At 39.7% G+C, this 16,966-nt stretch overlaps 1 protein-coding gene across 2 annotated transcripts in view; it reads left to right on the forward strand.

Moving 5' to 3' along the window:
- Positions 1-16,363, forward strand: part of LOC136873898 (translation machinery-associated protein 7 homolog) — a 28,950-nt gene extending 12,587 nt beyond the window's left edge. The window contains exons 2-3 of one of the 2 annotated variants that reach the window (XM_067147226.2): positions 6,467-6,609; positions 15,963-16,363. In XM_067147226.2, coding sequence (XP_067003327.1) covers positions 15,968-16,162 — 195 coding nt within the window. In that variant the 5' untranslated portion in view covers positions 6,467-6,609; positions 15,963-15,967 and the 3' untranslated portion in view covers positions 16,163-16,363. The remainder of the gene's footprint in view (positions 1-6,466; positions 6,610-15,962) is intronic. The other variant, XM_067147225.2, reaches the window with a different exon arrangement.
- The last annotated feature ends 603 nt before the right edge of the window (positions 16,364-16,966 follow it).

Below are 16,966 nucleotides of genomic sequence, written 5' to 3' on the forward strand. Positions count from 1 at the left end.
AAAAGCTCTTGGTGCTCAGTGTGTTGTGTTCAACAAAATCGTGGCCAATTACTCGATGGTTCCCAGTAAATTAAGCAAACAGTCAGAAACCAATCATCCTGAATGCAGAGATTTAAATTTCTTTAAAAGGAAACTTGATTCACTTTAAAATTTGTAAATATACCATGAATAAAATTGCTAAGACCAATTACATGATGCAACTAAAGTATTTTATCATGAAGTCGCTGTATAGCTCATGTTGGGGAGGCACGTACTGTTGCAAAAATACTTGTCAAGCTGTGTGCTAAAGACATTGAGGTCAGCATGTTGGATGAAGAGTTAGCAAAGAAATTTGACTAGGTACAGTTGCCAAATAATAAAGTCTCATGATCTTACTGATGGCATTAAGGACGAGTTAGTTTACTGATTAAAAAATTCCGATGGGTATACATTGACGCAAGTGTGATAACAAGTGTAACGTGAAAACCATATTCTCTCACCCATGGGTAACTAACGCAAATATCGAGCTTGAATATTATTATTATTTTACGATCGTGATTATTATTATTTCTTATGTATAGCTGTGAAATGTTACATCCATGTAGTATTACTATTATTTACGTAGTCAAATGATTGTATTATGTGTGAAGTTGTCATGGAACATTTGTTGTACATAGACATTGATATCAGTTCTGTTAATGTAAATACCTGTAAATTAATATTATGTAATTTATTCTTACCTGTATATATATAAATTGTAATCCATAATTGTGAAAGACACTGTAACTTCCAGAAGGGTATAGACACGAGAACAGTGGAGAATATTCTGTACATTGTAATTTATGTATTGGACAGTCTGGAATATTCAAGAAGGTATTAATATTTGGTAACGTATCTTTCTGGAAATCTGGCCGACATATATAAGGAGGCGATCTTGACGGCGACGAGTGCATTTTGGAACGAGTTAGTGCTGAGTTACTGAAGTTGTGGTTTGCAAGTTATTGGAAGAGAGTGGCTGACATGCCAAGTTAAGGCAGTCTCCATGTTGAATTGATCGGTAGTCATCTGTTTTCAGCTGTTTCCAAGTGTAGCCTCAGTGGTATTCGGTGTCAGTTGTCAACTGTTTAAAAATGGCGGCTTGTTGATATTCTACAAGTGAAGTGTTTTTGTTTTGTGATCCTATGATTAAGGTTATGTGTGTGTTAATTTGTGTGTGTGTGTGAATAAAATTTATCGTACCAACTGACAGCATTTTGTGTCCGTCTGTGTGGATACGTTCAACCACGACAGGACGTAAGAATTTACAAGTGAATACGAGTGTAGTAGCTCAAAATGCAAATCATTTTAGAGAAATTGTCGCTCAAACAGCTCAAAGACAAAGAAGAAATCGCTACAGACGTGGCTTTGGGAAGATCTCTTGGAGGAGGGAGTAGATCTGGAAAAGTTCTTCATTGAAGTCGACAAAGATTCGGAGACAGAAGAAGAGGTAAATATAACCAAAATGTGTTGTAACTTAATGTCCATGATGCAGGCACTCATTACGGAACAGAATGATAACTTTCGAACCAAATTTCAGACGTAAATAACAATTTCAGGCGTAAATGACAAACTTTCAGGCGAAATTTCTGAAGCTAACACAATTTTAACCGGACAGATAGGGCAAGTGTACACAAAGGTTTACAATATAGAATAGGGCCTTGAATAAAAAATTTCAACCATAAATGACAAAATTTCATCGCAAATTAGCAACATCACCAAACAATTGACACTGCAGATATCGGACATCAGGTCAAAACTGGGACAGGTTGACCACATCGATAGTAGAGTAAGCCAGCTGGAAGGGGATATCTTGGACCTCACGGAGGGGGTGGAAATCCAGGTTTCCAGCATAAAACAACAGGTTGAGGGGAGGATCTCTAACATCGAGGGAAATCTTGGGAACTGTATTTCTGCTGTTGAAGGAAGGATAGAAAACTGGATTTCTACCATCGAGGGAGATGTGCAGAATCCTCAGGAAAGCATCCACCACGGAGTACAAAGTAGATTGACTCAAACAAGACATACCGTCACAGCTCTAACCTCCTCAAACCTAACCGGCTATACAGGACACCTAGACCCGAAGGTGATTATAGGGAGCCTTCCGGAATTCCACGGGTGACTGGAGGAGAACCCCACTAGCTTTGTCGAGGGATCGGTCAACCTGTTAGGAAGGACTAGTTTACCAGAGGACATCTTCGTGCAACTCATCACACCGTGATTAAAGGGGCAAGCCGCTACTTGGCGTCACAACTTGAAGGGATTAAATCTAAACTGGACGGACTTCAAGAGGAATTCCTCACTAGCTTTAATTCCGAAGGGGCGAAGAGCTCCGTGAAACGGAAGCTACTGACTGAGGCGCAACCCACTGGCATGAGAGCTAGCACTTTCGTCCTACAGAAGTACCAACTCTTCAAGCGTCTGCATCCGGAAGGGAGCGAAAACGAGATCGTACCAGACATCACAGAGCTGCTCCACGATAAGATTTGGCCCCTAGTGAAAGTATAACAACCCAGATCCTTTGATGGTCTACGCAGAATAATCGCCCAGCTGGAGGAGGAACATAAGAGCAAAGCTACGGAAGAGCCCAACGCAGTTTAGAAGTGCTACCAGTGTGGAAGTGCGGGACACTTGAAGAACAAGTGCCCAGCCTCAACGTCAGAGAAACTATGTCTGACCCATTCTGGGTTAGGGGGGATGGGACCGGGAACAGGAAGGTGCCTCACGACCTGACAGACGAACAACCCTGGTCAAGTAGGAGAGGAATTGGTCAGATAGTAAAATAGGCCAACCCCGCCCAGTTGTCATCTTAAGGATTGGCAACGAGAATTTTTCAGCCGTACTCTACAGCCAAGCAAGCCATTCATTTGTTAATGGGACTGTTGCCAGATTGTTACCGCCTATGAAGTTTCACCATCTCAAAAGGGTAGTGGGAGCAGCGGACGGGGTAACCTATTCCATCCAAGGACAGACTAACCTAACCGCTAAATGCATTGACATGCCTATCGCAATTAATGTTGCAGTGATTCAGAATCTGATACCAGACATCATATTAGGTCATGACTTTCTGGTAGAATACAAGGTGATCCTAGACTATGCAGCTCATGTTTTTTGGGAAAAGACAGACATCTGAGGGTCATCTGGCACGATGGAAATCTCCGGACTCTCAAGGATACGGAAGTTAACTTAAACTTGGGAGATATCCAGTTAACATATCTTCGACCAAGTGAAGAAGAGGAGCTGAGACACACCTTGAAGGATTTTCCGGAAGTTATCAACAATAAAATAGGACTGACTACCACAGTAACACACACCATTGAATGCAGCGCTTCCTCATCCATCAAGCAACATCCATATCCAATCAACCCGGATAAGCGCAACTTCGTCATCCAGAATATTCAAGAGATGGAATGGCAACATCTCATCGAACAGTCTACATCCTGTTGGGCTTCACCTATCGTCCTACCAAAGAAGAAGAGGAAGACTGGGGAGTATCGACTGTGTGTGGACGTCCGCAGGTTGAACGAGAAGACCATTACTGATGCCTACCCCATGCCTGACCTGGAAGAACGCTGAAGCAAGTAATTGGGTCTAGAATTTTCAGCACGCTGGATCTCAACTCTGGATACTGGCAAGTGGAGGTCGAGGAAATTTCTAGACAACTGACCGCTTTCATGACACAAAGAGGATTGAACCAGTTTGCAGTAATGCCCTTTGGATTGATCAATGCTCCTGCCACCTTCATGTGACTGATGGATAAGGTATTATCAGGATATGTCGGAGATTTTTGCCAAGTGTCTTTGCTGGTGGGACCTAGTGTTTACAGTGCACTATGTCTTCTGGTATAGGTTAAAGCAATTTTCTTACTTTCATTGATCTGTCTCAGCTTTATCCTTGGCTTTGACAAAATGAAAGTGACTGAGGTATGAGTGATGCTAGTAATGCCATTCCTTGTGCAGCCAGTCCCTGCTATGAATGGTGTGAAAATATTGCTCATAGGGTCAGTTGGTGCATGCATTTCAGTGGGCTTGGCAGACTGATGTGTAATAGCAACTTCTGGCTCGGTGAGGAAAGCAACGGGAAACTACCTCACTCCTCATTTCCCTAATACGCCTTTTCAGTGATGCCTAGGCCATCTATGACAGCTAATGGCAGAACTGTTGAGGATCCAACCAGCCTTCGGGCTGAGGACTAAACATACATACACATCTCGACATTTTAATTCACAGCAGGAATTTTCAAGAATACCTTGTACATATGAGGAAAGTGCTGGAACGACAGAAGATTCATGGAGTGACTTGCCAACTGGAGAAGTGCCACTTCGCCCAGTCCCTCGTAGAATACCTTGGCTGTGTCGTAACCTCTGAAGGCTTTGAAAGGCAAACGGAGAAGAATCAAGCTATCGAAGAAGCTGAACGCCCGCCGACTAAGCTTGTGTGGATGGTATAGCAGCTTTGTGCCACACTTTGAAGAGAAGGCAATACCACTCACCAATCTACTCCATAACAACCGCCCGTTCCGATGGACCAGCAAGGAAGAGGCAGTATTCCAAGGCATGAAGGCTGCAATATGCAACGCTCCCAGTCTAGCCCATCCCGACCCTCAATGGAAGATGTGCCTGCAGACGGATGCCAGTGACTCCTGCTTAGGAGCGGTGTTATTCCAGGAGAGGAGTGACGGCGGAAGGGACATCGAGTATGCCAGCAGGAAACAATCTCCCACCGAACAACGCTACTGCACTGCCAAGAAGAAAGCCTTAGCTATGGTGTGGGCCATGGGCAAATTCAGAGGCTACTTGGAGGGAAGGAAGTTCCAGCTCTACACCAATAACGCCTCTCTCAAATGGTTGAACTTGGTCTCTGCCTCAAAATCTAAATTGATGCGATGGGCTTTGTTAATCGTAGGATTTGATTTCGATGTGTGTCACGTCGCAGGACTGACGAACATAGGAGCAGACAGCTTATCTCAGCGATGGAACCTGAACCTAGGGGCACCATTGTCTAGAGGGAGTTCCCACAAAAATTCGAGAGTGAACCTAAGGAACCTGTCCTTATGACCATCAAGAAGGAACTTGATCTGGGAGTGATCAAACAGTGGCAGGAACAAGACAAGCCCTGTAGGACCATGACGCAGTGGATTAGGAGACAGAACACCGATAGTCGACTTGTCCCGAGGGAATTCAAGATGTGCTACAAGAACTTCCGGGTTGATGGAAGACTCTTGATGTACAGGTTGCACCTCTCTGACATGCCAGCAGTAGTGGTGATCCCCAGGCAGCACACGACGGACATCCTCAAGATGTTCCACGACATCACGGAAGCCGGACATTGAGGAGGCGAGGAGACATAATCAATCCATCCATCGAAGATTCTTCTGGGTCAACATGCAGAAAGACGTCCTGGACTACGTGAAGGGGTTCTACATCTGTACCTGCACCAAGGCGAGCAACAGGAAGGCAGATTCCAGCCTATGAGGAAGATGGCCGCAACGCCCGTGGGAGGTCATAGCCCTGGACTTGCTGGTTCCTTACCCTAGAACTCCACAGGGTAAAACAGGATTCCTAGTAATCACTGACCTCTTCACAAGATGGATCGAGGCCTTTCCGATACCTGAAGCCTCTACGGGATGCATCACCAGCCTGCTACAGGACGAGGTATTCAGCCGCTACAGTTATCCACAGTGCATTCTGTCAGACAACAGGAGTCAATTCACATCGAGGAAGTGGCAGCAAATGATGACAGAATGGGGTGTGGAGCACTGGACCACTCCTGTCTACAACCCCAGGGCAAATCCAACGGAACCAGGAGCTTAAAAGGATGCTGTGAGTCCATCTGATAGACAAAGAACATAGACTGTGGGACTGTCAGATACCAGAGTCACTCTTTGCCCTGCGACGATGCATCAACCTTGTCTTCAAGTATTCCCCAGCAGAGCTGTTTCTTGGTCGACATCTGTACGGTACTGGGGATTGGGAGATTCGTCCATCATACACTTCGGATCAAGGTGATGTAGCTGTTTCCCTGACAGAGTGGTAGCAGCGGCAGAAAATCAAGGAGAAGCAAGCTTTGGCCGGGAAGAGATCCCTTACCCCGGGGCTGTACCTTCATTTAGGTCAGGGCCGCTTCCTTCCCACCCTTAGGCCTATCCTATCATCGCCTTAAGACCTATCTGTGGTGGTACAACATAAAATAAATTGTAAAAAAAAGAAAAGTTGTCCAGCTTGTTGAACTTATCATATTGCTATAGTTCATTCCACGTTAAGAAAACAGTATTGCTCTTGTGGACCTACAAGGAGTGAACACACCCCCTCTGAGACACAATTCCTCGTGATTAGGGGATATTATATTGTATTTTGTAATGTATTATGAAAGACAGATAAAAAGGAGCATTTTTGCCAGTGAATTATTAAAATAACTACGTAACATTTTCGTTTTCATAAATATACTTGTAGGGAGGAAGCACAATGGCAGGAACAGCCATCACTTCGTTGCCTTCCTTCATTTCCATTCTTCTGTGTTGCTCTGGTACAAGCATCATGTAGTCCCTCACTCTGTGAACCGCTGGCAGCTCACTTCTGTTGTGAAGTCATCTACAGTATGTATTTGTTGCGTTTGTGTTTTTAGGATTTAAATCAGTGCATTCTTGTGTTGAGTTTGAGTTGGTTGTATGTTGCATAGTATTTTTGTGTGTTCTATTATTTTCCTATTGTACAGAAGTTGTTACTGAAGATGGTGTTGTGGTGTGCAGCGATACGTCATGGCATAACTTGTGCTTGGTTTTGTTATTTAGCTGTTCTTTCTTAAGCGCATTTCAATTTTACCAGTCTTTTCTATGACCGCATTTATTTTTTGCTATTGTTTTTGCGTTGCCCGGGGAAATTTACTAAATGCAATTAAATGCATCCCTCACCTCTCGATTCCATAACAAATATTTTTCTTTACACTTGTGCTGTTTTTGTTATGTGCCATAGTTTAACTTTGATTCTGTACAAACCAAAAATAGCCCCTGTATAGTCCCCGTCCCATTTAGTTCATAAAAATAATTTGCAGCTTAGTTTCTTCCGCTTTTTATCTTGAACTTAAATACTGAATTTCACAAATTTATGTGTCGCCGTTTTCCCGTGATGGTGTTGGGCAGTTGTTCGATATGGCAACCCTGTTGTCATAAGAGCAATACTGTTTTCTTAACATGGAGTGAACTATAGTATTCTTCAGATATTTCAGAACCGTTTACTTATAATAAAGAAATTTTGATAAATTCATCACGGCTAATGAAACTTGCCCACCTTGCAGATATATTTGCAGTGTTGAATGAGATTAATCTCTCGTGTTTTTATTAAGAAAAGTATGTCACTATCTTTAAAATGTGTAGTAGAATTTCATCATTGAAAAAGAAACTAGAATTCTGGATAGCAACCGCAGACGAAAAAATCTTATCCTGCTTTCCTACACTGAATGAATCTGTGATAGTAAGCTGCAAAAACATAAATTGCATTGAATTTCCAGATTCCAATTTTATTGTTTTATCATTAGCATGATTTTGAAATTTATATGGTATTGCTTTTTGAAAGTTAAATTGTATCACATGTGGAGAAAGTGAACTAATTGAATGTGTTTTTAAAATTGTAACATTTATTTTAAGCTATTGCAAAGAAAGTTATAGTGTTTTACTGTGAGTATGAATGTTCCATATATATTCCCTTAAACGGATAGTGTTCTGTGGGCAGAAATGTTCGGTAAACGCTGCTGCATGCTAAATGGAATAGCTCTACAATGGCTGCTTCTTCCTTGACACCCAGTAACTTCGTAGTAATAGTAATTGCAGGTTTCTGATTCCCACTGAGTTTCCAGAATACTTTTATCCACTTCTTCCCTAGTAATTATCAATCAGTCAGTCATTGATCTACATTTAGTGCTATCCCCCAGGTGACAAGATTCCCTATCAGTTCACCTAGTATTCAGACACTTACTGAAAACTTTTCTCTTAAGTGGTCCTCGGATATACTGACCAGTAGTGGACATCAGTATGGAAATGGATTCCACCTGGACCTTAGTTACCAATTTAACTCTGTGGGAAAAGACTGACTACCTGAGGTGAGAATGTCTCTGGGGAAATGGTCATCTCATCAGCTCATTTTCATCAGACTCATTTCTTTCCTGTAAGTTATTATCAAATTCATTCCAGCGGTTCTTTTTTTCTTGTCATTTGTGTTATCTTCTTTCAGTAGAAGCTCCTAATATTCATGCACCTGTATTTCTCATCTCTGTACATTCTTTGATCTTCCTGTTAGCAGCCTCTGCCTTTCCTAAAACTATGCAATCCTAACCTTTTCCTGCTCCCCAGGTTTTGCTCTTATTCAGCAAAAAAAGAAAATCACAGTATATCAAATTTAAGTACAACGCAAATTATTCAATAGAGGTAAATCTTATTTTGAACACTTCAAGAAAGTACACGGAATAAAATATAGGCTTAGGAGCCCAGTGCCCGCAATGGCGAGCAGACATAATAGTCTCCAAGAAGTGGCATAATTACAGCTATAGAAGGTAAACGAAACTGAACTTGCCAGCTATATACATGTTGAGTGTAAATAACTAAATAAATAAAGCAAGCAAGTAAACTAATAAATCAAACTGAACTCACCAGTATTTACAGATTATGTTGAAGGTGATCTTGAGCTGTGATGCAAGCTGCATACTTTGTAGTTCATGGGCACAGATCGAACGCACAATGTTCCTAATTTTGATTTTAAACTCTTCTGTAGTTCAAGGATTATTCCTGTAAACTTAAGTTTTGAGATGTCACCATATATTAAAGTCGCAGGTGCTTAAATCAGGTGAACGAGAGGGGGGCATAAGCTTTTATTGAATATCTGATCATTGAACACTTCGTGCAACAGTCGCATAGAGCTGTGTCTCATATGGGCCGTTGCACCATCCTGCTGGAAATAGCCATACCTTTTTTCCATCTTCAGTCGTTTCAGCAAAAAATGGTATGAGAATGTTGTGAATATAACAGTAGGAAGTAATTGTGTCCTGATAAAAATATTGAACTGATGTTGGGCACTAATAGCGCGCCATACACCGACCTTCACATCGTGCAGAGGTCCTATTGTTCTGTGAATTGACATATTTACTAAAATTAAACCATACTTTGTCACTTATAAAATGAAAGTTTGGATCTACGACACCATCGTGGACACTATTCACTAACCAATTGCAAAATCTTATTTTTGCAATGAAATCTGTAGGCTGTATATTTTGGACTGAATGAGTCCAGTAAGATTGTAAATGTAATAATTTAGTTGCGTTACATGTTGGCGAATGTGAAATACCAGTTTCCTGAGCTACTCTCCGAAGTGGCTATGTGGACTGATTTGCAGTCGTGCCTGTATATCTTCTAACGTCTTCTGTGTGAGAGCTGTTCTTCTTCACTGTTTTTTCTTATTACTTACAGAACCAGTATTATGCTACTTGTGAAAGAGTTGTTGCACATAACGTTTTGATGGTACTGTAGAATCAGGAAACTGTGTACAGAATTTTCGAAGACAACTTTTAACTGATTTCTTCTTTTTGTGCAAATAATACTCAACCAAAAATGTTCTCTGTGCTGTAGTGTACTTAACCATTGTGAAAATAACCCATTTAATTTTTTTCTCTTTTTGTTTCCTAAGCTTTCTTGAGTCTACAATATGCTAGTACAAGCATTACAGAAAATCTAAAACTGAAAGGAGATGTGAGAAAGATTTGTAGATGGCATATAACCACAGTTGTTGCTGTCAGGTGCTTAGGACCAGAACAGAAACCAACCAGACAGATGGTAGGGGCATAAAAGGGTTAGTTAGCTTTAGACTTCCTTCAGCCATTCCTCTTTGGCTGTCTTTCACTTTGTCATCCTCATTCTTAAGTTCCTGCTTTCTTACTACTTGTCTGATCTTGTTCATCCTGACTTACCTATTGATTTCTACATTATTATTTGCTTCACCTATCTTTTCAACAGCAGCTAGTATTTATTATTTGATATTTACTTACTTTACTCTTACAGGCATTTCCACATTTCAGCATTTGCCTTTTCTCAGATGCCCCATACTGCTATCCTACCAGTTTTCTTCAGATAGACCTCCTCTCCGTGGCTTCAGCTATTGTATTCGAGTTTGCCCTCGGACTCCCTCGACCTTTTCTCCTTGGTGGAGATCAGTTGAGCAAACGCTGTGGCCATTGCTGTTCCTCCATCCGTCGGACATAATCCATACTATCTCAGTGCTCGAGCATCAATCCTATCCGTAACCAGTTATTTCTATTTCATTCCTCAGCTGATCCAAGCAAACAGTAGTGAATGTAGACGTTGATGCCCTACTTGCATCTGATATTACCAACTTTCACTTGCCTTGTATTCATGGTACATTCTCTGATATTTAAATGCTAAAATCTCTGCCAGTCATTACTTATTTAAATTGGAAGCCATGATTTTCAGCATCAACTTAATATAACCTTTAAATCTTGTATATTTGTCAGTTGCAAGATACAAAAATTATAAAAAACTGGAAAAAACGCAATGACATGTTTTGTTTTAGAAGAACATGTCAGATTCTTTCAAATCATTTATTTTCTTGCATGTATACTGTACGTACAATATTGTATACGTTGTGTGAACTTGTAGCTGATTATGAATGGGCGATAATTTGAAGAAGTGAAAAAATTATGTGAATATAAAAATTGTGTCCAACGCCTTAATAACAGCAAAAAAAGTTTTGTGAACTTGCCTTAGTGCTTCTGGCCTCTATATCCGCTCCTCTTTGTTGTTAAGCTTTCACTGAGCCCAGGCCCTGCTCTCGCCGTCAACCATTATTATCTGGTTTGGCTGCGAGTGGAATGTAGGTATAGTCTAGCTATTTGTGTTTGTAGTAGAAACATTTTAATGGGAGTACTATTTTGTAATGACTTTGCATGTATTAATGAATTGAGTAATTGTGTACAACTTAACATTTAATAATAATAATAATAATATAATTATTCCAATTTTTGTGTACAGATAGGTAGATGTTACCCCATCCATGCCCCTCTTCCTAAGAGTCCTAGGGTGGTAAGGATAACATAACCCAGATGTATTTTGTGTCACAGTAAACTCTATTGGGGTTGATTATAAAGCTAAATTTAGAAAGGGGGTGTGAAATGTTGAGCTTAATGAGATGTTGAATTATGGGGTGGGAGAGATTTTTCAGGTGTGTAATCCTTGAAGTTATGATTAGCTTCTTCTGTGGAGTGATTTTCTTTTGCTTCCTTTATACTTAGTGATTTGCATTTATATTCAATGCGTGAAATTGTAAGATCTGTGTTGATGGCTGTGAATTGGTTAAAGTTGTCTTGTACAATTGCTCAAACTATTGAACCTATAGATTCAAAACATGTTTTTTTAAGTGGGTACCATTTTTATATTAAAGTAATGCCATTTTTTTAACAATTTATTTTTACCAAGCCTTCACTAATCTGTCGATGAATTTAAATAGTTTTCACATCTTGCATTTAGAAAACGAATCACAGTGTGTACTTCACACTCGGCCGGGATCATTGTCAGGCATTTTCCTTACGCATAAAAGTAAATACAGGTGTATGTTCCAGTATTGGCATTTGTGGCTACATACAATGTGTGTACTGAGTGTGCATGCACCGAACGATGACCGAAGGGCTGCAGTGGCCATATTTAAAAGGTTACTTCCTTAAATAATCTGCTTTGTATAATGTTGTTGCAGATATCCGTAGGGTTTGTATCTACATGGGGGATGAATTATATTGTGGTCATAATTAACATTAAGTCGGATAAAATAATAAATCCGAGGAACATACAATACTATGCGCTCGTTCTGTTCTTTGAGTTTCTATACAGAATGTTGATTGTATGTAACAATGATTTTGTGTTCTTTGTATCTTGCTACTTGCAAGTATTGTGATAAGAAAGAATAATGTAATTTGTTAAACATTGGTTAATAATCGCTATACGAAGCAATTAATTCAGAATCCATTTTGAGAATACTGACGAATTAAAGTAATTACATTGCTCAAAAAAATAAATTTGGTCACATCTTTAGATTAATGTGTTCACATTTTGGAAAGCCGGTGAAAAATTTTGGTTAGTGAAAGCCAAGGAATTCCACTCAGGTTACTCTGACTTAAAAGTCTGGAATGTGGGTTAGGATATTATCTGTAGTAAATTATTTATGCAGCATCTTGGACACTTCAGACGTTTTAGTAGGACCACAGTCTAATATATAGAGTCGCAAAGCTCTAATAAGAGGAAGGTTCGTCCACTTGACAACTGGAGCGACACTAGCACCTCTAGCGGCGAGGTAGAGGCAACTTGCTAGCCGACAACAGGGAATGAATTACCACTACAGTCTAAAATGGTCATAACTTTTGAACCATTCATGCAAATAATGTCCCGACAAGGTTATTGTAATCCTTATGAAATAGTGGAGGAGGTCAAACAATTTATTTCGATGAGGAGTTCGAGTATAATATCGAAATATTTATGTAATCTTAAGGAGTTATGTTTTTTTAGCGCGGACTGTAACATAAAATCTCTTCCAGAGGGCAACTGGTTCGAAATAGGTATATACCATCATGGACTTTTTTGTAGAGGTTTTTATGCTCTACAATTCGCACGCTTACACTTGGGGTCTATCGTTGACAGTTCAGGCAGCGTAAGCCAAGAAAGCAAGTGATCGACCATGGTAGAGCGCTGGCCTTCTTAGACCAACTTGACAGGTTCTATGTCGGTCAGTCACTTGCTTTCTTGGCTTACACTGCGTGAACCGTCAACGATGGACCCCAAGTGTAAGCGTACGAATTGTAGAGCATAGAAACCTCTACAAAAAAGTCTGCGACGGTATGTATCTATTTCGAACCGGTTGCCCTCTAGAAGCGATTTTATGTTATAGGACGCGGTAAAGAAAAATAACTCTTTAAGATCAAATAAATATTTCAATATTATCCTTGAACTCCTCATCGAAATAAATTGTTTGACCTTCTCCACTGTTTCATAAGGATCACAATAACCTTGTCAGGACATTATTTGCATGAATGGTTCAGAAGTTATGACCATTTTAGACTGTAGTGGTAATTCATTCCCTGTTATCTGCTAGTAAGTTGCCTCTACCTCACTGCTTGGAGCGCTGTAGTCGCCTCGGATGAAAAATATTACCAGAGCTTCGCGACTGTATATATTAGACTGTGGTAGGATATCATTTATCGATAAAAATGTCTTACAAGATCACTTTAATTAAGTTCATACATTGCTCATTTAAATCATTAACATAAATTTAACACCAAATACACAGAAGTGATGACAGCAGTGGTGGGAAAGGCAGCAACATTAATAATAATAAAAAGTAATAATGTATAAAAAAGCTACGAATATAGTTCCACAATAGCCATTCACGTAAACTTGAACTTAAATTACATAATAGAAAATTATGCCTTTGCTGGCGAGATGTAGCGTTTACAGTGCACTATGTCTTCTGGTATGGGCTATATCAAATTTGTTAGTTTCATTGACCTGTCTGTCTCATCCTTGGCTTTGACAATATGAAAGTGACTGAGGTATGAGTGATGCTAGTATTACCATTGCTTATGCAGCCAGTCCCTGTTATGAATGGTGTGAAGATATCGCTCATAGGATCGGTTGGTGCATGCATGCATTTCAGTGGGCTTGGCAGACTGATATGTAATAGCAGCGGCTGGCTCAGTGAGGAAAGCAATGGGAAACTACCTCACTCCTCATTTCCCTAGTACGCCTCTTCAGTGACGCCTAGGCTATTTATGACAGCTTTTGGCGGAGCTGCAGAGAATCAAACCAGCCTTCGAGCTGAATACCCAACATACAACCCACAACGGAAAATTTTTAAAAAATCTAGCCAGCCCAATAAAAGCTCATTAGACAGCCCCTAAATAATGTTTACAAACAATTCAAATTATGATAATAATAACAATAATGAAAATGGTAGCTTAATTTGAAAGAATTTAAATGTCAGGCAACAAATTGCAACACCACACATATAGACCAAGCAAAAACTAAATGCTTTTTGAAGTTCTCCTACAACAGCACCAAATGAACATTTTGAGAGATGGAAGTTGCCATGGTTCTACCACACACAATTTTTGCTGCTGTCATAACTGTCGACAAACATAGAATGGTGGTTTAATTTGGCAATCTAATGAGTTGTAACTTGGGCAGTGTTTCGATGTATTTTTCAGGGCTAAATAATTTTTAGTAATTCTTGCATTATTTTGAGTAACTTATTAAACATTGCCAGTTAATGACGAATATTGTATTTCTGTGTTTTTCATATTTCTCTCATTGGTTGGATTATCGAGAAACTACTGTTGTTGTGACATGTTACTGCTAACTGATTATGAAGGTTGATCAAATATAAATGGGATTTTTGTTCCTGAACATCAACAGTTGGTAGGACTGGCCCCGCGCTTCTGATATGCTTAGGCGGGACCATTAGGAGTGGGGAGAGCCTGCTGTTAGATATTTCCCGCCGTTTTGTCACTAACACTCACGATGTGGGAGCAACAGGTGCACCCCTCCACTGCGCAACTCATAATTATAACATTTCTTGCTCGTGCAGGAGTTACAGCAGTGGAAATTTGCCAGAGATTGACTGCACAGTTCGGTGATCAAACGTTGTCAAGGACGCGTGTGTTTGCCTGGCATAAAAAGTTCAGGGAAGGATAAGAATGTGTGGAAAATCAGCAAAACGATTGCCGTCCTCAGATCAGCATTACAGATGAAAACATTTGTGCTGTTAAAGACATTATTGCTGACTGATTTTTTTTGCATGAGCAATGCACAATCAATGCTGCTTACTACTACAAGCTGTTGAACAATGCGAGGGTTGCATATCGCCGCAAAAGACGAGACCGACTAATTCGACGGGTCATCCTCCTCCAAGACAATATGTGGCCCCATGCTGCAGCTCTGTCTCCAAGCTGCAGGAAATGCACTTGACTACACGTGATCATCCTCCTTACAGCCCGGACTTATCGCCCTGCGATTTCCATTTGTTTGGACTGCTTAAGGAATCTCTAGGACGGCAACGATTTGAAGATGATGAGAGTGTGTAGGACTTCGTGCGCAACTGACTGGTGACATGACCCTGTTCTTTTTACAATGAGGGCATCAAATAGCTGCCCATACGCGGGGACAAATGGATTTCCAAAGCAGGAAACTATGTGGAAAAGTAAATTGTAATTGCCTTCTATTTTTCAATAAATGAATTTCAATAAAAAATAAAATACCGTTTATATTTGATCCCTCCCTCGTACATACTATGGTTGTCTGACGAGAAGTCGCGTGCATGTGGGGTAAGGGGTTCGCAGGGTATGTACATGTGCCATTCTCAAGTCTCAAGGCCTGACAATAAACATCTGTTCTGTCTGCGGTGATTCTTGTGAACTAAGTTGCTGCTGTGAGGTTTTCAAATTAGTAGTGCAATTGTGCTTTAGTTGCACATTTATTGTAAGTACTGCATAATGAACACGCATCTCTTTCAGAGATTTCGCACTATTTTTATCACAACTAATGTTTGTAGCTTAGTGTAGTATCTCTTACTCATGCTGTACATACAAGCTGTCGCGACTTCTCGTGGGACGCAGATAGTATATGGACTTTTTCTTTCCTAACCTAATATCATAAGTTCTGTTTTGATTCCAAAGTTCTCATGTGATTTCTGTTTTTATTCTACAAGTTTCTTTCTTCTGTACAAGACAGATTTTTTTTTAAATACAGTTTTTGTAAATTTTCCTGTGTAAAATTTTATATTGATGCTTTGCTATAACCCAACTTTCCATGTCCAGTACAGTTGCACTGTTCTGGTGAGCTTTTCAGAGTAATGTAAAGAAAATGTAGATTATTCTTGTTTTTGACATACTTCTGAATTGTGTATGCAGGCAGTATGTCTGGACGTGAAGGAGGTAAGAAGAAGCCACTGAAGGCACCCAAGAAGAAGGACCAGGATTTGGATGATGATGATAAGGCACATAAGCAGAAGCTGAAAGAGGAAGCAAAGGCTCTAGAGGCAGCCAAAGCAAAGGCTGCACAGCGAGGTCCATTGGTTGGTGGAGGAATCAAGAAGTCTGGTAAAAAGTGATACAGGCTTAATATCAGGAGGAGACAGTTTATGAACATTGGCATTTACTGTTATAAACATGAGATATTTTTATAACCAGCTGAGATGGGTTTAACTTCACTTAAAGTGAAAATATGTATAGTTCTGATGTTTTTATATGTCTAAACTGCTCTTAATTGCTTTTGTCTTGTTTATTGATGGAAAATAAATTATGACAAAGTTTGGAAGTTATTAATATCCATAGTTACCTAATTTCCTGAATATGGACCTATTGATAACTGGGTTATATAAAATCTGTTGTATTTGTTAAATAATGCCCTAAGCTTTTAATTCAATAAGTAAACTCTATTCTTTCATTAATGCAATACTTTCCTTTGGCCTGGTTTTTGGGCTTTTTTTTTTTTAATAAATCTAGAATCACTAGTTCGGTCGATATTCTGTATTAGAAATCTTCATTGTGCATTGAATCTGTATAAAACTGGTAAGTTTATATAGTGAACTGTTTCATTGAATAGAGACATGTCTTTTTGAAGATTTTTTCTCTGAGCCGTGTTATAATATAGAAAACTCTTATTTGTAGATGTTTTTTTATTACAGATGGGATATGTCCATATTCATTAAGCATAGTAAACAAATACAACATTAATGTGGTAAAACTGAGGACATTAATGTGGTAAAACTGAGGAAAGTATTTATCTTCTGATTCACTCTGAATGTCAGCTTGTGAATGTGATTTTATGTATTATATTCCCTTTTCTTCTGTCATATGTAAGAATAAAAAATTGTTCTGAAATTAAGTTCTGTATTATTCTTGCACATTCTGTG

The sequence above is a fragment of the Anabrus simplex genome, chromosome 5 (assembly GCF_040414725.1).
Source record: "Anabrus simplex isolate iqAnaSimp1 chromosome 5, ASM4041472v1, whole genome shotgun sequence".
Lineage (NCBI taxonomy): Eukaryota > Metazoa > Arthropoda > Insecta > Orthoptera > Tettigoniidae > Anabrus > Anabrus simplex.